This window comes from Esox lucius, chromosome 20 (assembly GCF_011004845.1).
Source record: "Esox lucius isolate fEsoLuc1 chromosome 20, fEsoLuc1.pri, whole genome shotgun sequence".
NCBI classification, from domain to species: Eukaryota; Metazoa; Chordata; class Actinopteri; order Esociformes; family Esocidae; genus Esox; species Esox lucius.
This window is the reverse complement of record NC_047588.1, coordinates 12971209-12993779: the sequence shown is the minus strand read 5'-3', so window position 1 is coordinate 12993779 and position 22571 is coordinate 12971209. Positions and strand designations below refer to the sequence as shown.

Genomic DNA, 22571 nt, shown 5'->3' with positions numbered 1-22571 from the left:
ATGTCTAATTAAACAAGCTTGGCTTTTAGTGTCAAACTTGAACTTTCAGGCAAAGATAAGATGCTTCACTAATTGTTCTGAGAATTAGTTAAATTTCCTCAGACCTAACTTTTCCTGACACCACTTTGTTCTTCAAGTGTCTAATGGATTACATGCAGAGGTTTGGTTACAATGGCACACAGACACGGAGACAATATATAGTAAAATGTTTTATAAAATGCTGAAATCCTGGTGGAGTCACATGCTCCACCTCCATGGTTACTGAAAAGAAACATCTGATGCTGTGTTAGTGCTGGATGAAGTTTCCATGTTGGTCGAGGGACACCGACGGAAACCCAGGGGTTCTGCAGGTGGTGGCAAAGTAGTTTTTTTCATTCTGGAATTTCACACACTTTAGATGGGGGTGGGTTTACCCATCCTACCAGCCAATCTGAGCATTTCAAAGGTTGAAGGGGGATTAAGTGAATAAATGACACACATTATTACACAATTGTTACATAATCACAGTGATTTATTATACAATGTTGATTAAAAACAATTTCAAATACTGCATAAAGGCTTAACTAACATTTTACAAAATGTATTTTGTAATTAAAAAGACTTAAGTTTTTTGCCGGACAGCGTAAGCGGAGCCGGCCAAGACGAGTGAATGTCTCTTACCTGACTGACTGACTGACTGACTACCCATTGTTAAATAACGTAGTGGTTAGAGATGCGGTTAGAGATTCAACAGACATTCACATTTGTTCCTTCGTTCAGGCTCCTTTCCACATTTAGGGACTGTGGTAAAAGAGTAAACCATATAATGGTCATATTAACCTCATACCTGATACATATTATTCAAAAAATTCTGGGGTCATCCTGATAACATTTTCATCTAACAGCTGGTAATTGTGCTGCCACAGAATTAATTGTGAGCAAGGCCTCAAAAACAAGAAACCAGGCCAGCCTAGTTCAGCCAGCCCACAATAGAACATGTTGCCAACTTGAGAGTCAAACCCAGGTCACCCACATGAAAGGCTGTGTCGTTAACCACTACACCATAGAGCTGTACATTAGAGCTGTACACCACAGAGCTGTCAGTATAGCCTGTCTTTATCCTGAACAAATCCTCTTTTGCCACTGGCTGTTTTAATAGTTAATTGGCCATTCGTGAATGACATTGATACAGTTAAACTGACTGTTTCTTACTAAGTTTACCTCCACCACAAATAGCGGCTATGTATGCTGTTTGCCACTGGCCGTTTTAACAGCGTATTAGCCAGTAATAAGCTTTACCGGTATCTACTAACTTACTGGAATAGTCATAAGAATTGAGCAGTTGCTAGCGAGTCTGCCAAAGCTATTTCATTTCATGGCATAAGAACATATTTTTTTCTTTCATTTGTGAATGACATTTATACAATAACTATCAATAAAGGCTATGATCACTAACTTTTTCATCAAGTGAAAAGATGAGAGAATTGTGGAATTTACCAGAAATTATTAATAAATGTAGTTGCTCTCAATAGATTCGAACTTAGGTCTTCCACATGAGAGGCACTGTCTTTAACCGCTACGCCACAGCATGACACGTTTCAGCAGTCACTCGACTCCATTGAGGATTGTGTTAAACTGACTAACGTTTCTTAAGTTTACCTCCACCACAAATAGCGTCTATGAACTGTATTGCTTTTACCACTGGCCTTTTTAACAGCTTATTAGCCAGTAATAGGGTTAAGAGTATCTACTAACTTCCTAGGAGTAATCATAAGAATTTAGCAATTTCTAGCGAGACTGAAGATGAACTATTCCATGCCAGAAACAGTCTCAGTTTCAGGTTTCGGTTTTAGCCAATTAAGTTTTTATCAATACGGGATTATTCACAATGCGTACTTCACTTTGCCTGTGAGGAGATATGAACTCAGGACCTATAGTTCACAAGTCTGCTTCTCTAACCTCTACACTATTTAACAAGGGTCGTCAGCTGGAGGCGGAGTGAGGTATGTGTGGGGATCTGGGAGAGGAAGTATGTCCAGCTGATGAATGGGCATTTACCTGATTTTATACACTAATTGTATTCTCACCCATTCATTTCTGATTACTGGTAGTTTTTTACTGGAAACACCACAGTTGCAAAAGTTAAATAAAACACACAAAATGTTATGAAAAATCATAAACATTTATTTTGTCTGTTTAGATACCCTGTTTGGACAAAGTCATGGAACCTTATGACAGTCAGATTAAATGAACACATTTTTCAGAGAGAAAATCGGTCAAATTTGACCAGAACAAAACAGGAGGGTTAATCATGGATAAAGGTTAGTGTTTAGACATCCTAGCCTGCTGGGAACATAACTGTTCTCCTCATCAGTGGAAAACCTTTCCGATCTGGAATCAAGTTAGCTCTTCCCTTATAACTCCAACATGAATAAACTGAATGGTTCCTACACTTGTATTGTTTTATCAAAATCCACATCTTATTACCCAACAATTACCTCCAACAAATAAGTGACCAAATACACAGATATACAAAAGGATGTAAATGGCTTATTGCCTCTGAAAAGAAATTACATGTTTGATTAAATAGAATTGGTGCCATGTTAAATGTCCAAGACAAGGGATTAAGAATCCAAAAGGATACTGATAGTTCCCACTGTTTTCCTTAGTCTGGTTCATGCATTCCACTAGTGCTATCTAGTGCTCTCCTACCAATTCTCCCAATTTCTATATCCCATGTAGAAGTATTTGAGTAGAGATAAGACATTGTAATTGACCCAAATATATCATGTCAAATCAATACATTCAACAACTAAATTTATGAGCGTTAAAGGCAAGACAGTTAGTAACAATGTGCATGAGACGCATGTGTACTGAATGAGGCGTATGTACTGTGAGGCATTTATACTGCGTGAGGCGTTTGTACTGCATGAGTCGTTTCTACTGTATTAGGCGTGTGTACTGTATAAGGTCTGTGTACTGTATAAGGTCTGTGTATTGTATGTTAGAACTTCACACAGGATTTTTTGCAGCTTCTCTCTGACTCAAATTGGTTCTGGTTTCCCTGACAACCTCCGAACCAGAACTGGGCACAGGCGTTAGACGTAGGATCATAGTACCACTTGACAGTGTAATCCCTGCAGGGCCCGGGGTCCAGAACCTGTCCACATCTGTCATCTGGAAATCACACCCGGAGAGTAAGACTTGTATACCATTCAATATCGTAGCATATGGAACAGGGACATGTCATTACTTCATGAATATTAACTTAATATTCATTTACAAATTTCCTTTTATGAAAAGAGAAGCACAATACCTACCTGTTAGAAAATAATTTTGGGGTAGTGGGAGAGTGGTTTGTGGGAGTGGTAGGTCCAGGGGCCTCTGGGTGGGTTCCTGGGGACCAGTCAAGACCACATTGTGGTTGGGGTTCTTCACCTCAGATGGGAGAAGGAACTGTGGTACGCGTTTGAAGGGCTCCCTATCAAATGATGGGACCCTGTAGGTCTCTGAATTTTCTCTGTCCCCTGTCTGTGGTGTAAATATTTTGTCTAACTCTCCTGGTGGACCTGGCTAGAAAACGGAAAGAACAAGTTAAAAAGATATTAATATATGATTGCAAATGCATAGATTTTAGTGACATAGATTTTTTGCTTTGGGTTTAGTTAAGGTGAGTTCTCTACACATTTTAACAATATCCTTTAAAAGGCCATTTTCTTTTTCTCACATTCTGAACCAAGACATTAAAGGGAATGTGTTCTATGTTTTTCTCACCACCACCTGTGGTATCTTGAAATCTCCATTGAAGGAGGGTGTGTCAGTCTTCTCTGGAGTTTCTCTGACAGTCCCTCCATGACCAGGTGTCCCGGGGGAGAATCTAGAGCTGGGAATATTGCTGAACTGGGACCTGTCATCACTGTCACAGATCCGACTCAGCATCTTGCCCTCAAGGCCTGGAGTTTCAAAGACAAATATGGATATATTTTTGGGACTGGGCAAAAACAAACAGCTATTTGCAACTTAAGAACATTTCAGACTTTACACTTTCTCTTTGAATAATACAACAGTAAAACCTTTTATGGATTCATATGAATGTAAGCCTACAGCGACTACTCAGAAATGTCTGTGACTTTGGCAGATGTTTACAAGGAGTATATTTACTTTGGCACGTATGGGCATCATTTCGGTACTTCCTGCTTACCAGGAAGTGTCCTGAAGTCGTCGATCAAGTAGATGTGTTCCCTGTCTGGGTCAGAGGCTATGATGTGGAGCTCTTTCAGGAATTCCTCATACTGCGGATCACTCTGGTTCACCACCCCGATGACAAACATCTCAATGTCACTGCGCTGCACCTCTTTTACAGCCTCCTCCAGCTTCACAGAGTCCCTCCGGTCTGCCTGTCCGTCAGTGATCAGAATGGCCACCTTTCTGACCCCGGGACGGGCTGCCCGGAAAACCTGGTTGGCCTGATAGATGGCGCTGCCCGTGAAGGTGCCCTCGCCCAGGTAGGTCATGCTACGGACCGCCCTCTTGACCTGGTGGTAAAAAAATGCTTGGAAGTAATGATGATACCCTGTCTACACAGAGATATTAGCACCTGTTGGATGGTTGGTGCGAAAGGACTGTTTTGTCACACTTGGAGTTGGATTATTACCAAGCCTTATATCGAGCCTGTAGTTGGAATGCATTATTATGAAGTAGATAGAATGTGAGACTGGTCAGGAGATTGTGCTTTGTATGCGCTGTATGATGTCTCATTGACCTGGTCCTTGGTAGCCTGCTGGTGGAGGTGGACCACCACCATGTTGATGTGGCTGTAGAGGACCACCCCAACGTGAGTAGTCTCCCGGCTCACGGAGGCGCGGTCAACCAGAGCATTCACAAAGTCCTTGACTGCGTTGAAGTTCTCAGGGCCAACGCTCTCTGAGCTGTCAATCACAAAGACCAGCTCTAATGGACTCTCGCGGCACTTCACTCCACATCCTGGGGAAAGGTAACATTTCATTGAAAGTTTCTGCCAACAGTCATTCCAGGTATGGTGTTGGTGTATGAATGACCACAGGACCAAACTTACCACATATGGATCTGACTAGTTTAATGACCTCCTCTCTCTGTACAAAATAGTAAAATAACACATAACTTTCATACACATATAACACATTTTACTGTCTGGTAAATAAAACACTGCTGGACATAAGTGTACATTACACAAAATTACAAAACGTTCTATGATCATTGTTTTTCTAATTATATTCATTTTAAAGGTACCGTTCTGTGCACCACAAATGTGTTATGCTGTTATTCGCTTGTGCGGCCCGCCTGTTAGCTTGAACAATTCTCGGCATTTCTCTTCAAGCTCTTTCAGCCAGCAGATTTTGCACACAGGACTGTTGTTGACTTGATTTTGTTTTATCAAACCATTCTCTGTTAACAGTAGATTGATGTGCTTGAATAATAAAGGAGGCTGGCTGTTTCTGAGATACTTTATCCATTGTGCATGAGACTGGGTGATCATACAAAGCTCAAAGTTGCAGAAGTCACTTGTTTTGCCCATTTACATTTTTTGTGGAACCCCAACTGATTGCCTTAATTCTTGTCTGCTGGCTGTGTATATAGCAACACTGGTCACTTGAATCACTATGTAGATTCCCTGGGAAGATGAAGATCTGATTTGTGATTAAATCTGTGTAGATGACTAGAGCCACAGCCCATAAGTCAACATCGTACCTTAGCTAGCCATGACATTCCAGGTTTGAAAGCGAGTGGTTTTGATTAAACGTGGCACATCCACATTTTCAGGGACCCATTATGGCTCAACAATGCCACACGTACAACCAGTGGCCAAAAATGCCAGAATGCGCCTTTAAGAGGTTTTTACGACCGGATACGCTTTTACTCCGTCTCTTGCTTAAGTGACAAGCAACTTGTGATACAGCAACTACTTACCGTTAGGCCTGCCTCTCCTTTCTCTCCCACTCTGCCCTGTAATTCAGGGAGTCAGTTAATAACAGGAATATCTGACAAGGTTAATGCTTTTGGCTGACGTGTTTATTTGGTACTACTGTACCGCAGGTCCAATGGGTCCTGACTCTCCAGTCTCTCCTTTATCCCCCTTTCTTCCTCGTTCACCTTGGAGCCCCCTGTCTCCCTGTAGGAACGGCAGAAGGGCACAGTTTTTCTATGACCTGGAAAGCATGATCAGTTTGACAAGTTCAAGACCATTTGTGAGTCTGGATAGTCTTTGGTGACAGGCTGACATGAGGTTTACATGTTGATGCCAAGACATTAGAGATTGGATAACATGTATATGTATATGGCTACATGCTAATGTTTCTTGTGTTTATTTTTACCTTATCACCTTGAAGACCCTGTCCTGGGGGACCCTTGGGGCCTGGGATCCCCTGGAATCCTGGCTCCCCCTATCAGACAGTAACTCATAAATAAATCCTGTTTGAACCATTTTACTTGGCTGAACCATAACATGACCTGCTTTAACCTGAGACATGTTAATTAAAAAGACATGTACCTTTGGTCCTTGAATGCCTTCTCCGGGGGGACCCTGGACACCTGGGGCTCCACTCTGACCAATTGAACCCTGCAGAGTGAATCATGTCAAATAGTCCTGTGGTTCATGTGAATCTTGCTCAATAGATGATTCCATGTGTACTTCAATCAGAATGGCATGTTTGTTATTGCACATTAGTAAAAGGATGGGTTTAAATAGGATCTATAACCTTGGGACCAATTATCCCGACTCCTTGTGCACCAGGTGGACCTGTGGGTCCTGGAGATCCCCGATCTCCCTAAAAATAAAGATCAAAAGTGAAAACGTATTTAGTCAAACATATCACTGGGCTAGTTGCAAAAATAGTTGCTACATAAAACTGTTAGATTACAATTTATATCTGCAGTCATGTAAAAGGCCATGAGTGCACATAAGTGTTACGCCACCCCATTTATCATTCCATGTAGTAATGTGTCTCAGAGGTTGATACATTTGATTAATATGCTAAGTTATTTGTCACATCATCATTGCACTGAAAAGCGCACCTTAGGACCAGGTAAACCTTTTCCTTCTGGTCCAATCTCACCAGGCGGTCCTGGTGTTCCAGGCTGTCCCTAATAAGCATGACACAACATACATTCATTAAGTCTTTAGAGTACTCAATAGATCAATGAATATTAGTAATAACACTCCCATTGTAAATGTTGATACTCACTGGAGGTCCAGGGTAGCCTTCCCCTTTCTGCCCTGCTGGGCCGATGGGTCCTAGTAAGCCTCTTTGACCCTTAAAACACAGAGCGGCCTGTCACCATTGACCTTATGTGGTTCTTTGGACATTATATGACAAAATACTTTCATCTTCTCAAATCAAATGTAAATTAGCCTAATCAAGGTACCTTGGGTCCAGTAATACCTAATCCTGGTTCACCAACCGGTCCCGGTGGGCCTGCTACACCAGGGTCTCCCTGTAAATAACACCAACCATACACATCACGTCACCATGCCCTCGTTAAAATACAGCGACGGTTTCGAATCCTAATGAAGTGATAACCAACAGTGTTGTGATGGTTCCTTCCCACCTCAACTTACCTTGATACCAGGTAAGCCACGCCCAGCTGGTCCATTTTTACCTGCTAGTCCAGGTTTTCCAGGTTCACCCTGAAACAGGAAATACTTTTAACACCCCAACCATCCATGCTTTGGGTCGGTGGAGTGTTGAGCTTACTTACCTTGGGCCCCATCGGTCCCACAGGACCTACTGCACCTGGCTGGCCCCTGGAACCCCTCTCCCCCGGATCCCCCTTGACAGAGAAGCCACAACTGGATTTGAGACACTTCTTTCAGTTTTTTATTTTCAATAGTGAAATGCCTTAATATGAAATGCCTTGTACCTTTTCTCCGGGGACACCTTTCCCAGGAGCCCCGTCAGTTCCCCTGGCCCCCGGTAACCCAATATCCCCCTGAAGTCATGTGAAATAAATACACATAAATACTGTCAATAATGGTTGCTGCCTAATTATAGACTTGGAGGAGTTTAACTGTCCAAGTGAAAATGACATTCTACCACAGTACAGTGGGCCCACCTTCTGTCCATTGGCTCCATCTTCACCAGGCAGGCCGGGAATACCACTTAAACCCTTAGCTCCTGGGTCACCCTAGAGGAGGGTCAAATTGTTATAAATAAATGATGAATTACACGTCAATAAATTTATATTATCTCAGAGTTACTTGATCTGCTATACACACTGTATTACAGTGATGTAGTATAATGAACCTTCAGACTTACCTTAGGGCCTGGCTCGCCCACACCTCTCTCCCCTGGGATTCCAGGCTCCCCTGAGAAGCCTTGGCTTCCCTGCAGAACAAACAGTACAGGTTTTTTAATACATTTCCTGTTTTTTCTGACATGCTGTTAGAGAATGTACGGTAGAAAATAATAAAGATCCCAAATCCTCCAACACAGATTTCTGGGAAACCAAGGAACTTATTGGAATTTTAGCAATCCTAGTGACATCACACTACGTGTTCTAAATGGATAGCATATAATGTCTTGCATTAAAATCACATTTTTGCATGGCCTATTTGGAAAACACCAGACCATCCTATGATAATGGGATATTCAGCTTTACCTTTGGACCTGGGAGTCCGACACCTGGATTTCCTCTGGGGCCCGGAGGGCCAACTGGCCCTTGGTTCCCCTGAAAAGAAGGTGACATCAGAAAAACAATAATAAGAATAGAACTCAATACTTAGTTGGGGCTTCTTTTATCTGAATTACTGCAGCAATGCGGCGTGGCATGGATTCGATCAGTCTGTGGCACTGCTCAGGTGTTATGAGAGCCCAGGTTGCTCTGATAGTGGCCTTCAGCTCTTCTGCATTGTTGGGTCTGGCGTATTGCATCTTCCTCTTCACAATACCCCATAGATGTTCTATAGGGTTAAGGTCAGGCCAGTTTGCTGGCCAATTAGGAACAGGGATACCATGGTCCTTAAACCAGGTACTGGTAGCTTTGGCACTGTGTGCAGATGCCAAGTCCTGTTGGCAAATTAAATCTGCATCTCCATAAAGTTGGTCAGCAGCAGGAAGCATGAAGTGCTCCAAAACTTCCTGGTAGACGGCTGCATTGACCTTGGACCTCAGAAAACACAGTGGACCAACACCAGCAGATGACATGGCACCCCAAACCATCACTGACTGTGGAAACTTTACACTGGACTTCAAGCAACATGGATTCTGTGCCTCTCCTCTCTTCCTCCAGACTCTGGGACCTTGATTTCCAAATGAAAATGTAAAATTAACTTTCATCAGAGAACATAACTCAGCAGCAGTCCAGTCCTTTTTGTCTTTAGTCCAGGCGAGACGCTTCTGACGCTGTGTCTTGTTCAAGAGTGGCTTGACACAAGGAATTCGACAGCTGAAACCCATGTCTTGCATACGTCTGTGCGTGGTGGTTCTTGTTGCACTGACTCCAGCTGCAGTCCACTCTTTGTGAATCTCCCCCACATTTTTGAATGGGTTTTGTTTCACAATCCTCTCTAGAGTGCGGTTATCCCTATTGCTTGTACACTTTTTCTACCACATCTTTTCCTTCCCTTCGCCTCTCTATTAATGTGCTTGGACACAGAGCTCTGTGAACAGCCAGCCTCTTGAGCTATGACCTTTGGTGTCTTGCCCTCCTTGTGCAAGGTGTCAATGGTCGTCATTTGGACAGCTGTCAAGTCAGCAGTCTTCCCCATGATTGTGTTTCCTACAGAACTAGACTGAGAGACCATTTAAAGGCCTTTGCAGGTGTTTTGGGTTAATTAGCTGATTAGAGTGTGGCACCAGGTGTCACAATATTCAACTTTTCTGAGATACTGAATTTGGGGTTTTCATTAGCTGTCAGTTATACACTTTTTGAATTGAATTACTGAAATAAATCAACTTTTTGATGATATTCAAATTTTATGACCAGCATCTGTATATTTACAGTGGGGAGAACAAGTATTTGATACATTGCCGATTTTGCAGGTTTTCCCACTTACAAAGCATGTCGAAGTCTGTAATTTTTATCATAGGTACTCTTCAGCTGTGAGTGACAGAATCTAAAACACAAATCCAGAAAATCTCATATTATGATTTTTAAGTAATTCATTTGCACTTTATTGCATGACATATGTATTTGATACATCAAAGATTTTCTATTGGGTTCAGGTCTGGAGATTGGCTAGGCCACTCCAGGACCTTGAGATGCTTCTTACGAAGCCACTCTTTAGTTGCCCTGGCTGTGTGTTTCCGGTCATTACCATGCTGGAAGACCCAGCCACGACCCATCTTCAATGCTCTTACTGAGGGAAGGAGGTTGTTGGCCAAGATCTCGCGATTCATGGCCCCATCCATCCTCACCTCAATACGGTGCAGTCATCCTGTCCCCTTTGCAGAAAAGTATCCCCAAAGAATGATGTTTCCACCTCCATGCTTCATGGCTGGGATGGTGTTCTTGGGGTTGTACTCATCCTTCTTCTTCATCCAAACATGGCAAACATTGTCTCATCAGACCACATGACCTTCTGCTATTCATCCTCTGGATCATCCAGATGGTCATTGGCAAACTTCTGACGGGCCTGGACATGCGCTGACTCGAGCAGTGGGACCTTGCGTGCGCTGCAGGATTTTAATCCATGACGGCTTAGTGTGTTATTAATGGTTTTCTTTGAGACTGTGGTCCCAGCTCTCTTCAGGTCATTGACCAGGTCCTGCCATGTAGTTCTGGGCTGATCTCTCACCTTCTTCATGATCATTGATTCCCCACGAGGTGAGATCTTGCATGGAGCCCCAGACCAAAGGGAGATTGACCGTCATCTTGAACTTCTTCCATTTTCTAATAATTGCGCCAACAGATGTTGCCTTCTTACCAAGCTGCTTGCCTATTGTCCTGTAGCCCACCCCAGCCTTGTGCAGGTCTACAATTTTATCCCTGATGTCCTTACACAGCTCTCTGGTCTTGGCCATTGTGGAGAGGTTGTAGTCTGTTTGATTGAGTGTGTGGACAAGTGTCTTTTATACAGGTAACTAGTTCAAACAGGTGCAGTTAATACAGGTAATGAGTGGAGAAAAGGAGGGCTTTTTAAAGAAAAACTAACAGGTCTGTGAGAGCTGGAATTCTTACTGGTTGGTAGGTGATCAAATATGTCATGCAATAAAATGCTAATCAATTATTTAATCAATGTGACTTTCTATCACAGTTGAATTATACCTATGATAAAAAATTACAGACCTCTACATGCTTTGTAAGTAGGAAAACCTGCAAAATCGGCAGTGTATCAAAAACTTGTTCTCCCCACTGTATGTGTGAGAAAACACAAAAATAAATTTCCAATGTACCTTTTCTCCTTGAATTCCTGCCCCTGGCATTCCAACTGGCCCCTGTGATCCAACCTGCCCAGGATCGCCCTGAGAGAAATGTAATGTAAATGTAATATGGGATTGTTCTGGATTGACCATCTATCCTCATACATTGCATTTTTATATATTTACCTTATCACCTTTGATCCCAACACCTGTGAGACCTCGCTCACCTTTGGCCCCCGCGTAGCCTCTGTCCCCCTGAAACAAAGATACAGTCATCAGTGTTCCGCGTGAAGGATGTTTACAATAACAGTACACATCAAACATGATACATAACGATCAGGCACTCAAACATGTGCCCACCTTTGGTCCAGGGAGCCCCTCCCCAACGTCTCCCGGGTTACCCTGTGCTCCAGCAGGTCCAGGTGGTCCCTGAAATAAACAGTGTCATCATTTTTCACAGTCAAACAGTTGTCAAACTCAAATCAAACCATGTTAATCTCAGTAAGGAAGTCAGTCGTGTATAATGTCCCAAAGCAATTACAGTGTTGGTATCCAAAGCTGTCATCTAGAGTGCAGTGATACTTACAGGCTGTCCTGGCTGTCCTATTCCAAAAGGACCCATGGGTCCCGAACGCCCTTGAATTCCTTTGTCTCCCTGGGAACAGTTATACATTTCAAATCAATATTCATGTAATTTATATAAACTGTAAACATACAGCATGATTACTGTGTTAGTAATTGTTAGATACCTTTGGACCTGGGAACCCCACGCCTATATCACCTGCTGGTCCTGGAGAACCGTTGGGTCCTCGGTCCCCCTGTGTTAAATGTATGTGATCAGTGTGTGAATGCGTGAAAACGTCTGCTTGAAACCAACACCATCATGAGTTAGTCATGTAAACATTTACATTCCAAGTTCATACTCTGAGAGAAAATACATCCCTTTTGCCTCCTTACAGGTGAGCTCTATCCATTCCAATAGTTCCAATTCCAAAAGTCTTTGAAAATGGATAATTGAAATGCAATGGACATAGAGGATCATCTTGGAATTAATATTGCTGCTTAATAAATAATAGATCTCAGAGTGTGTGAAATTTAACATAATATACAGCAGTCACTTGATTTTGCTATGTTCTTCACTGTTTACGAACTTTAAAACGTCCAGACGTCAAGGCTTTCCTTGTTATAGCTCTGTTTGGGGCTACAGAAAGTGAAGGGATCAGTATTTAAATAGAGTGGGATAGAATGGTCAATTCGGCTCTCATTGCTCATCTGGCAAAGCATCATATTTTGCCAAAAGACATGCTGGTTGAACAAGTGTAATATAGTAGCACCCATGAATGTCACTGGCTCAGAACAAGCCTGCCTACTTTAGGCCCCGTCTGGCCCTCTGGACCCGGGTCCCCTGGAGGTCCATTAACACCCTGTTGAGGAAATAAAAATGTTGAAGAAACGATATAACATGCTGGTTACATTTTACTTTTCTTACAGAACTGTGCAAAATAGGTTTGATATGATATCTACGAAGCCCCTTTTTCCCCACTGCACAGTGTAATGTTTTGTGTGAAAAAGAAAGCCATCCCTGATATCTGCAAAAAACTACAGTATTTTATAAGGAAGGTGTATTTTAAGAAAGGGCCAGTTAGTAGTGGATTCTTCCAACTAAACTAACACCAGCTCTGACTGACAACTGTGTTATACAGATGTACAGAACTATAGAAGCACGAGCCTCCTTCCATTCTCAAGGACCGGTGTCCAAAACAACCAGTTGACACTATGCCACTGATACCATGCCAGAAGAGGAGCTGTTCGTGACGAGGAATATTGGCCCTGCACAGACAATCCTGTCCCAGCAGCTAATCCTACGACACAAAGTCTGCTCCTGGAAAAGAATAATATCCTGCAAGCCTGGATTCACTTCTTTAGATACTCACATTAAAATCGGGATTAGCTGTAATCCAAAATTCACATTCCATAAGTGCATGGGTGGGTAATTGTGAAACTCTTCTTCCATTTTCCTTGTTTGAGAATGAATGTGAATATTGGGTTTCCTGGCCTGCTGATGATTGCTATAATGCTTCTGTGTAGTCTGTACTCTGTCTCTACTCAGGATTTGGTTAGTTTCGCATTTGTTTTATATTTTCCTTGAGCAGTGAAATTAGGAACCTGCCGCTGCTCTAACAGCCATAATTAATTGATTATCAACTGGACTGTTCCATATACAGTACACAGAATTATTCACTGAATACTAGTGTGCAGTCAGGACTAAGTGAGGTCCTCAAAGGTAGCGAACGATACTTATTAATGTTTTGAATAAGTAATGATCTTTACCATAACATATTTGAACATTGTACCTGTTCTCCTCTGGGTCCCCGTGGGCCGGGAGGTCCTCCGGGGCCCTGTCAAATGACAAGATGTCAAGATGACAAAATTCTCCAGATGGCCCACAAACTGTAACTGATTAGATTATAGTTTTGTTTGTCTCAAAATGGCACACTTTTAGAACTCACTATATCTCCTTTCTCCCCAGGGGTCCCACAGCTTCCTTGCTCTCCCTGGAACAGAGCAAATGTTAGACATGGCAGTACACCTTTAGCAACAACTGTTGAATTACAAAATATCTGGATAACAGATTTCCCACCTTTTCACCTTTATAACCTGGACTGCCCTGTACAGAAAAAACGTGTTTAAGACAATCTGAAGGCATTTTAGTAAGCTATGGAAAAATAAGAGCTGAAAGGAAATATTATTTCCTTATATTATAATGAAAATCAAACACGGAGTACCTCAAGACCATCATTTCCTGGTCGGCCATTAACTCCTGGTTCTCCCTTATAGAATTTAGATAGTGGGACAGAATTGGTTTATACAGAATTACATTTGAATGGGGATTGCATTTGACCACTGTATTTTGTTATACTTACCTTTGATCCCTTTTGACCGGGTGGTCCGTCATACCCTGGATCTCCTTTTTTTCCCTTGGTGAAACAATTAACCATTGATGAATTCATTAATTCATGAATCATTACTGTACATCTTCTGTTAAAGAATGTGAAGTGTACTTACTGGGATACCAGCAGGGCCTCTGTCCCCTCTTTCACACAAACAAACTTTGGCCTGTGGACACTGATACAATAAAGATAATACAAAGTCAATCAATTTACAGCATCCCCACTATTCATTGAATTTCTCTATCATTATGACTCCACCAGACATTTCAAATAACTTTGTTTTAAAAGGATTGAACAACTTACCGCCTCAAGCGCTATTGTGCCCTGTATGGGAACAAAAAGAAAAGATAATTGACTTAACAATTTTACTGGATGTTTGGGGGTCGAACTACATTCCCAGAAGTCCTCCATTTTAATTAACACATATTGTGTACCAGAACAGGGTTATAATATAGAGACATGAGATAGCGAGCAATATCACTTTCAGTCAATTGATCTATATGAAGTTGTAGTTCGACATTGTTATGTCTTTGTTTACCATGTAAGCATTTTGATGACACCATGTTTGCGATGCAAAATTACTCACTATATTGCAATTGTACAGTGGGGAGAACAATTATTTGATACACTGCTGATTTTGCAGGTTTTCCCACTTATAAAGCATGTAGAACTCTTTATCATAGGTTCTCTTCAACTGTGAGTGGGAAAAAATCCAGAAAATCACATTGGATGATTTTTAAGTAATTAATTTGCATTTTATTGCATGACATAAGTATTTAATACATCAGTAAAGCAGAACTTAATATTTGGTACAGAAACCTTTGTTTGCAATTACAGAGATCATGTTTCCTGTAGTTCATGACCAGGTTTGCACACACTGCAGCAGGGATTTTGGCCCACTCCTCCATGCAGACTTTCATACAGACTTTCGACTCCCTCCAAAGATTTTCTATTGTGTTCAAGTATGGAGACGGGCTAGGCCACTCTAGGACCTTGAGATGCTTCTTACGGAGCCACTCCTTAGTTGCCCTGGGTGTGTGTTTCGGGTCGTTGTCATGCTGGAAGACCCAGCCACAACCCATCTTCAAAGCTTACTTAGGGAAGGAGGTTGTTGGCCAAGATCTCACGATACATGGTCCCATCCATCCTCCCCTCAATGCGGTGCAGTCGTTCTGTCCTCTTTGCAGAAAAGCATCCCCAAAGAATGATGTTTCCACCTCTATGCTTCACGGTTGGGATGGTGTTCTTGGGGTTGTACTCATCCTTCGTCTTCCTCCAAACTTGGTGAGTGGATTTTAGACCAAAAAGCTCTATTTTTGTCTCATCAGACCACATGACCTTCTCCCATTCCTCCTCTGGATCATCCAGATGGTCATTGGCAAACCTCAGACGGGCCTGGTCCTGCGCTGGCTTGAGCAGCTTGCGTGCGCTGCAGGATTATAATCCATGATGGCGTAGTGTGTTACTAATGGTTTTCTTTGAGACTGTGGTCCCAGCTCTCTTCAGGTCATTGACCAGGTCCTGCCGTGTAGTTCTGGGCTGATCCCTCACCTTCTTCTTGATCATTGATGCCCCACAAGGTGAGATCTTGCATGGAGCCCCAGACCGAGGGAGATTGACCATCATCTTGAACTTCTTCCATTTTCTAATAATTGCCCCAACAGTTGTTGCCTTCTCACCAAGCTGCTTGCCTATTGTCCTGTAGCCCACCCCAGCCTTGTGCAGGTCTACAATTTTATCCCTGATGTCCTTACACAGCTCTCTGGTCTTGGCCATTGTGGAGAGGTTGAAGTTTGTTTGATTGAGTGTGTGGACAGGTGTCTTTTATACAGGTAACAAGTTCAAACAGGTACAGTTAATACAGGTAATGAGTGGAGAAAAGGAGGGCTTCTTAAAGAAATCTAACAGGTCTGTGAGAGCCGGAATTCTTATTGGTTGGTAGGTGATCAAATTATTTTGTCATGCAATAAAATGCTAATCAATTATTTCATACAATGTGATTTTCTGGATTATATTTTTTTTGTTTGTTTTAGATTCTATCTCTCCCAGTTGTACCTATGATAAAAATTACAGACTTCTACATGCTTTGTAAGTAGGAAAACTTGCAAAATTGGCAGTGTATCAAATACTTGTTCTCCCCACTGTATATTTGTTGGAGTAAATTACCTGTTTCCGTTTTTAAAATGAGTAAATACACTGCTCAAAAAAATTAAGGGAACACTTAAATCTCACATCGGATCTCGATGAATAAAATACAGCTCTGGAAAAAATTACAGCTCCAAAAAAGTCTAAAAGAAAGGTTTTGAGTGAGGAACAGAAAGGTGAAAAATTAAGAGACCACTGCAAATTGAACGCTTCTGTTCCTAACTCAAAACTTTCCTTTTCAAATTTTTTGGAAAGGAAAGAAAAAGGCAGTGGTCTATACATTTTTTCTGGAGCTGTATATTAAAGATCAAAATCTTTACTGTACATTGTGTAATTCTTTGAAAATGAAATGATGTATCAATGGTCCATGGAAACCAAAATCATCAAACGATTAAGGGCTGGATTCAAACTCACACCTTGGGTCCAAGGTATTTTAAGATGGACTAAGGTGAAGTGGAAAACGTTCCTGTGGTGAATCAACATTTTTATATTTTTTGGGGAATTATGGACGCTGCATCCTTTGGACTAAAGAGGAAAGGGACTGTCCACCTTCTTATCAGCGCACAGTTCTAAAGCCAGCATCCGTGATGGTATGGGGGTGCATTAGTGCACATGGCATGGGTGACTTACACATCTGTGATAGCACCATTGATGCTGAACAAAATATACAGGTTTTGTAGCAATATATGCTGCCATCCAGACAATGTATTTTCAAGGAAAGGCCTTGCTTATTTCAGCAAGACAATGCCAAACCATATTCTACACGTATTACAACAGCATGGCATGTATTATTCCAAAAACAATAAAATGTGCACAATGTCCCAACTTTTTTGGAAGCAAGGTCGCACAAATAATGACATTCCTCCCCAGAAGACCTTTGATCTGATATTAATGAGCAATCCCAGATTGTTCACATTAATACAAGATGCAAGCTACACCAACACAAATGAATTCATAGAGCTTATCTTAAACCTGAGATTTTTATTAAATAAGATATGGGCCTGAATACATGATCATTATAATTGTCCTTGTTGGGGGTATGGTGTGAGATTTCAATTGTGTATGGCTCTACATGCAGCTGTTGTTGAATGATATAACAAAATGTTTCTATTGAATGTGCTGTTTTTTGGATGTGATTTTGCTTGTTTTGTTTATCTTTTATATGTTTTGGTCTGATATGAAAATCAAAAAGAAGAGGAGATCAATATGGTTGGTCAGTGATCTTGAGTGGCAACTATTTTGAACTTAGACTTCTTCACCTCTGGAAAAAGTGATGAACCACTCACAGTCACAGCAGAGACATTGTGTCATACCCTTTTCATACAGACGAACCCAGCCGATACACGCTTGACTTGATTCAGCCTAGTAAATGTCTTCAACTTGAGTGTGGGGTTACTTTGATGACTGAACACTCACCAGTTCTTTCAGTAGCTTCTCCTCTAGCTGGGGGTCAGTGAGGCTATGGATGAATTGCTGGGCGGGCGGGCTGGCGATAGCTCGGAGCTTGGCATGGTTCTGGAACTGGCGTGCCAATTCCGACAGGCCTATGGCAAAGAGCCTAACACCCCTCGCCTTAGCCTCCGCCGACGCTCCACTCACATCAGGATTCCGGGGATGATCGGCACCATCGGTCATGAGAAGTGCCACCCTGACGCTGTCCTCCTTTGTCTCCTGGGTGAAAAGCTGCGTGACATTTGTGATGGCATAGGAGGAGTAGGTGCCATGGCCAATGTAAACCATGGAGTTGACTCTGCTGTGGAAGACGTCCAAGTCCTGCCAGGCAGAAAAACTGTGCTCTACAGACACGGTGCTGCTGTACTGTAGAGCAGCCATCCGCAGCCTTAGTGTCCATCCTGACACCTGGAGCATGGCAAGACTTGTGCTGAAATGCAGAACAAAGGACTTCTGCTTCTCAAAGAGAAAGGTCTTGGCGCTCTCCGAGCTGTCCAGGATAAAGGCCACCTCCAAGGAGCATGTTGTCTTGTCTGGGAGAGGAATACATGTTTTAACACATGGCCAATGTCAAGAACAGAGCAACTGTATCTATATCTTTCTAGAATAAATTGTCAGGATGACTTACAATAGTCATAGTTCAATTAACAGTTTTTCTTTCCCACCCCATTAGCAATGAATCAAAACATGTATGTATGAATATGGCTGATATGTACTGTACATTGAAGTCAGTTGAAGTTTTTATACCATTCATACCATTAACCCCCACGGAATGAAACCTTGGTGTTAAAGGGCAATGCTTTTACAAACTGAGACACATGCGACACATATACATATGCCAAAGAACTTGATGTCACCACTAACATTTGGACTTACCGTTTGCTGTATCTCTGAGGACACTGTGATTTCCTTTTCTTCTTCGTTGGCCTCTGGCCACGTGTAGAAGTGTCAACACTAGAAGGAACAGGAGCAACCCTTTCCTCATGTTGTCCTTTGTCAATGTTTGCTCCCTTTGCCTAAAGAAAAAACACACTGTATTTCTTGTCAATTGCACATTACAAAATCACATTTTGCCATCACAATCATTCTTGATTTTCATCCCAATGTTCTGTGGTCTCAGCTGGGTTGAGGTAGGGTGATTATGGAGGCCAGGTCATCTGAAGCAGCACCATCACTCTCCTTCTTGGTCAAACAGCCCTTACACAGCCTGGAGGTGAGTTTTGGGTCAATGCCCGGTTGAAATCAAAGTACCCCACACCATCACACGTTGCTCTCCATGCTTCATGATGGTAACCAAACATGCGGAAATCATCTGTTCACGCTGAATCTCATACACATGGCGAATGGAACCAAAAATCTCAAGTTTTGACTCATGAGACCAAACGACTTATTTCCACAGGTCTAATGTCCATTTGTTGAGTGTCTTGGCCCAAGCAAGTATTTTGTTCTTATCTGTGTCTTTCAGTACCTTTTTCTCTGCAGCAATTCAACCATGAAGGCATGATTCACGCGGTCTCCATTTAACAGTTGATGTTGAGAGGTGTCTGTCACTCTGGGAAGAATTTATTTAGACTGCAATCTGAGGTGCAGTTAACTGCTGATTTATGAGGCTGGTTTTCTCCAATTAACTTGTCCAATGGACATTTTACCATATCAACAGACCTTCATGTCTTAAAGTGATGATTGTCTGTCGTTTCTTATTCGTTGTTTGAGGTTATTGCTTATCTTTTGCAATCATATGGACTACTACAGTAGAGACATGATGATGGCCTTCTGTTTACCAACCTGACCTAGTCACAGCACATCTGGCTCAAACACATTGAGGAAATAAATTCCACAAAGGAAACCTTAACAAGGTACACCTGTAATTTGAAATGCATTCCAGATGACTACCTTATGAATCTATTTGAGAGAATGAAAGATTGTGCAAAGCTGTCATTAGGGCAAAGAGTAGATATTTTGATATATATACAGACACAGTGGGGAGAACAAGTATTTGATAACTTGCAAAATCGGCAGTGTTTCCCACTTACAAAGCATGCAGAAGTCTGTATTTTTATCATAGGTACTCTTCAACTGTGAGTGACGGAATCTAAAACATAAATCCAGAAAATCACATTGTATGATTTTTAAGTAATTAATTTGCATTTTATTGCATGACATAAGTATTTAATACATCAGAAAAGCAGAACTTAATATTTGGTACAGAAACCTTTGTTTGCAATTACAGAGATCATACATTTCCTGTAGTTCTTGACCAGGTTTGCACACACTGCAACAGGGATTTTGACCCACTCCTCCATACAGACCTTCAGGTTTCGGGGCTGTCGCTGGGCAATACAGACTTTCAGCTCCCTCCAAAGATTTTCTATTGGGTTCATGTCTGTAGACTGGCTAAGCCACTCCAGGACCTTGAGATGCTTCTTACGGAGCCACTCTTTAGTTGCCCTGGCTGTGCATTTCCGGTCGTTACCATGCTGGAAGACCCAGCCACGACCCATTTTCAATGCTCTTACTGAGGGAAGGAGGTTGTTGGCCAAGATCTTGCGATTCATGGCCCCATCCATCCTCCCCTCAATACGGTGCAGTCATCCTGTCCCCTTTGCAGAAAAGCATCCCCAAAGAATGATGTTTCCACCTCCATGCTTCATGGCTGGGATGGTGTTCTTGGGGTTGTACTCATCCTTCTTCCTCCAAACATGGCGAGTGGAGTTTAGACCAAAAAGTTCTATTTTTGTCTCATCAGACCACATGACCTTCTCCCATTCCTCCTCTGGATCATCCAGATGGTCATTGGCAAAATTCAGACAGGCCTGGTCTTGCGCTGGCTTGAGCAGGTGGACCTTGCGTGCGCTGCAGGATTTTAATCTATGATGGCGTATTGTGTTACTAATGGTTTTCTTTGAGACTGTGGTCCCAGCTCTCTTCAGGTCATTGACCGGGTCCTGCCGTGTAGTTCTGGGCTGATCCCTCACCTTCCTCATTTTCTTCCATTTTCTAATAATTGCGCCAACAGTTGTTGCCTTCTCACCAAGCTGCTTGCCTGTTGTCCTGTAGCCCATCCCGGCCTTGTGGAGGTCTACAATTTTATCCCTGATGTCCTTACACAGCTCTCTGGTCTTGGCCATTGTGGAGAGGTTGGCGTCTGTTTGATTGAGTGTGTGGAGAGGTGTCTTTTATACAGGTAACAAGTTCAAACAGGTGCAGTTAATACAGATAATGAGTGGTGAGCAGGAGGGCTTACAGGTCTGTGAGAGCCGGAATTGTTAATGGTTGGTAGGTGATCAAATACTTATGTCATGCAAAAAAGGAAAGTTAATTATTTAAAAATCATACAATGTGATTTTCTGGATTTTTGTTTTAGATTCCGTCTCTCACAGTTAAAGTGTACCTATGATAAAAATGACAGACCTCTACATACTTTGTAAGTAGGAAAACCTGCAAAATCGGCAGTGTATCAAATACTTGTTCTCCCCACTATATATATATGATATATCATGTCAAATGATATATGTTTTGATCTGTTCAACACTTTTTTGTTTCCTATTTGATTCCATGTGTTATTTTATAGTTTTGATGTCTTCACCATTATTGTAAAATCTGGAAAATAGTAAAACTAAAGAATTCCCCCTCAAATGAGTAGGTGTGTCCAAACGTTTGTCTGGTACTGTAACTGCAGAGCTAGTGTTTCTATTATAGGCTGACGGTTGGCAACATACATGCACTTAAAGAATTCCTGAAATGTTGTCAAATATTTCTACAGTGCGCTTTCTTTAACCTCTAAACATTTCACTAAATAAAATGACACAAAATGTAGTTGTCATCCAGGTTAGAAACTAATGTAATCTTTAAGGTACTCATCATTTTCATCATATACATTTCCCAAAAGAAAACATTTCCCACTATAAAAACAGTTGTGATTTGATTTCATTTGAAAATTAAATTTGTATAATTTTACCTCAGTTCTCATTTAAATACAGCCACCGGTTTTCATGTAATCATCCAGAGTGGTTTGGGAAGCAACATCTTGTGGTTCTGACTGCAGTCCACGAAGTGAATGTGATGTGGTCAAGGACGGGGCACTCTCAGACCCTCTGCAAGAATGTGCTTGATTGCTGTGCATTGCATGTCAAATTTTTAATTGTCCACATGTATCATAATGTTATTTCATATTAATTCTTGTTTCACAAATATTTTTTTTTGCACACAATACAGTATCTTTTCTGTATCTGACTCATGAATTCTGTATAGCTTTTCATTAAATGAAATTAGGCATTATAAAGATGTAATAAATACAGAGAACGTAAAAACCATATGATTCTTTTACACTTTGTTTTCTACGGATCATTTTATTTGCAATATAGCCATTTTTTTTTATTTTCTCCTTGGAGACTGTTAAGATGTTCTACATTAAAATCTCAAATTATGTTCATGTTATGCTAATTTTTCCTGTCCTCAGCTTACAAGCCCACTAATTGGAAAAAGAGGCATTACGTTTTTTTTGTTGTTGATTGAAATTAGCAGTCTGAAACAGGATACATGTCATATTCTGTAATTATATGTGGAAGGAAATTCAGTTACAGTGCGTTAAACACCAGCCTGTGTTTAAAAGCCCATTAAAATGCAGCTTTTTTCTTTTTGTTTCATAACTAATGTTTTGTTTATTTTTGTTTGTATCTACCATATAGAAATACACAATTACATGTAG

At 41.5% G+C, this 22571-nt stretch overlaps 1 protein-coding gene across 2 annotated transcripts; it reads right to left on the bottom strand.

The window, feature by feature from the left end:
- Positions 1-2174: 2174 nt before the first annotated feature.
- On the bottom strand, positions 2175-21904 carry col28a1b (collagen, type XXVIII, alpha 1b). Of its 2 annotated transcripts, none has more exons than XM_010889874.2 (36): positions 21822-21904; positions 18740-18879; positions 17828-18396; positions 14570-14590; positions 14382-14441; positions 14240-14293; positions 14102-14146; positions 13957-13983; positions 13826-13870; positions 13670-13714; positions 12686-12739; positions 12065-12133; positions 11902-11970; positions 11676-11744; positions 11502-11570; positions 11349-11417; positions 8614-8682; positions 8271-8339; positions 8068-8139; positions 7876-7944; positions 7714-7785; positions 7574-7642; positions 7381-7449; positions 7200-7268; positions 7030-7098; positions 6714-6782; positions 6506-6574; positions 6330-6398; positions 6047-6127; positions 5926-5961; positions 5054-5090; positions 4742-4962; positions 4181-4514; positions 3754-3932; positions 3300-3552; positions 2175-3156 (listed from the first exon to the last, which is right to left on the bottom strand). In XM_010889874.2, the coding sequence occupies exons 2-36, from the start codon at positions 18846-18848 to the stop codon at positions 2984-2986; spliced, it is 3522 nt and encodes a 1173-aa protein (XP_010888176.2). In that variant the 5' UTR covers positions 18849-18879; positions 21822-21904; the 3' UTR covers positions 2175-2983. The 2 variants fall into 2 exon arrangements, with proteins under 2 accessions (XP_010888176.2, XP_010888177.2); XM_010889875.2 differs by having other exon boundaries at positions 3760-3932.
- Positions 21905-22571: the final 667 nt, after the last annotated feature.

Coding starts and splice junctions, on each gene's coding strand:
- col28a1b (XM_010889874.2), bottom strand. CDS start 18,848: ATGAGGAAAGGGTTGCTCCTGTTCCTTCTAGTGTTGACACTTCTACAC. Junction 8,340..8,613: donor TCGGACTCCCAGGTCCAAAG/GTAAAGCTGAAT, acceptor TTTGTTCTGCAG/GGAAGCCAAGGCTTCTCAGG. Junction 3,553..3,753: donor TCAAGATACCACAGGTGGTG/GTGAGAAAAACA, acceptor TCCGTTTTCTAG/CCAGGTCCACCAGGAGAGTT.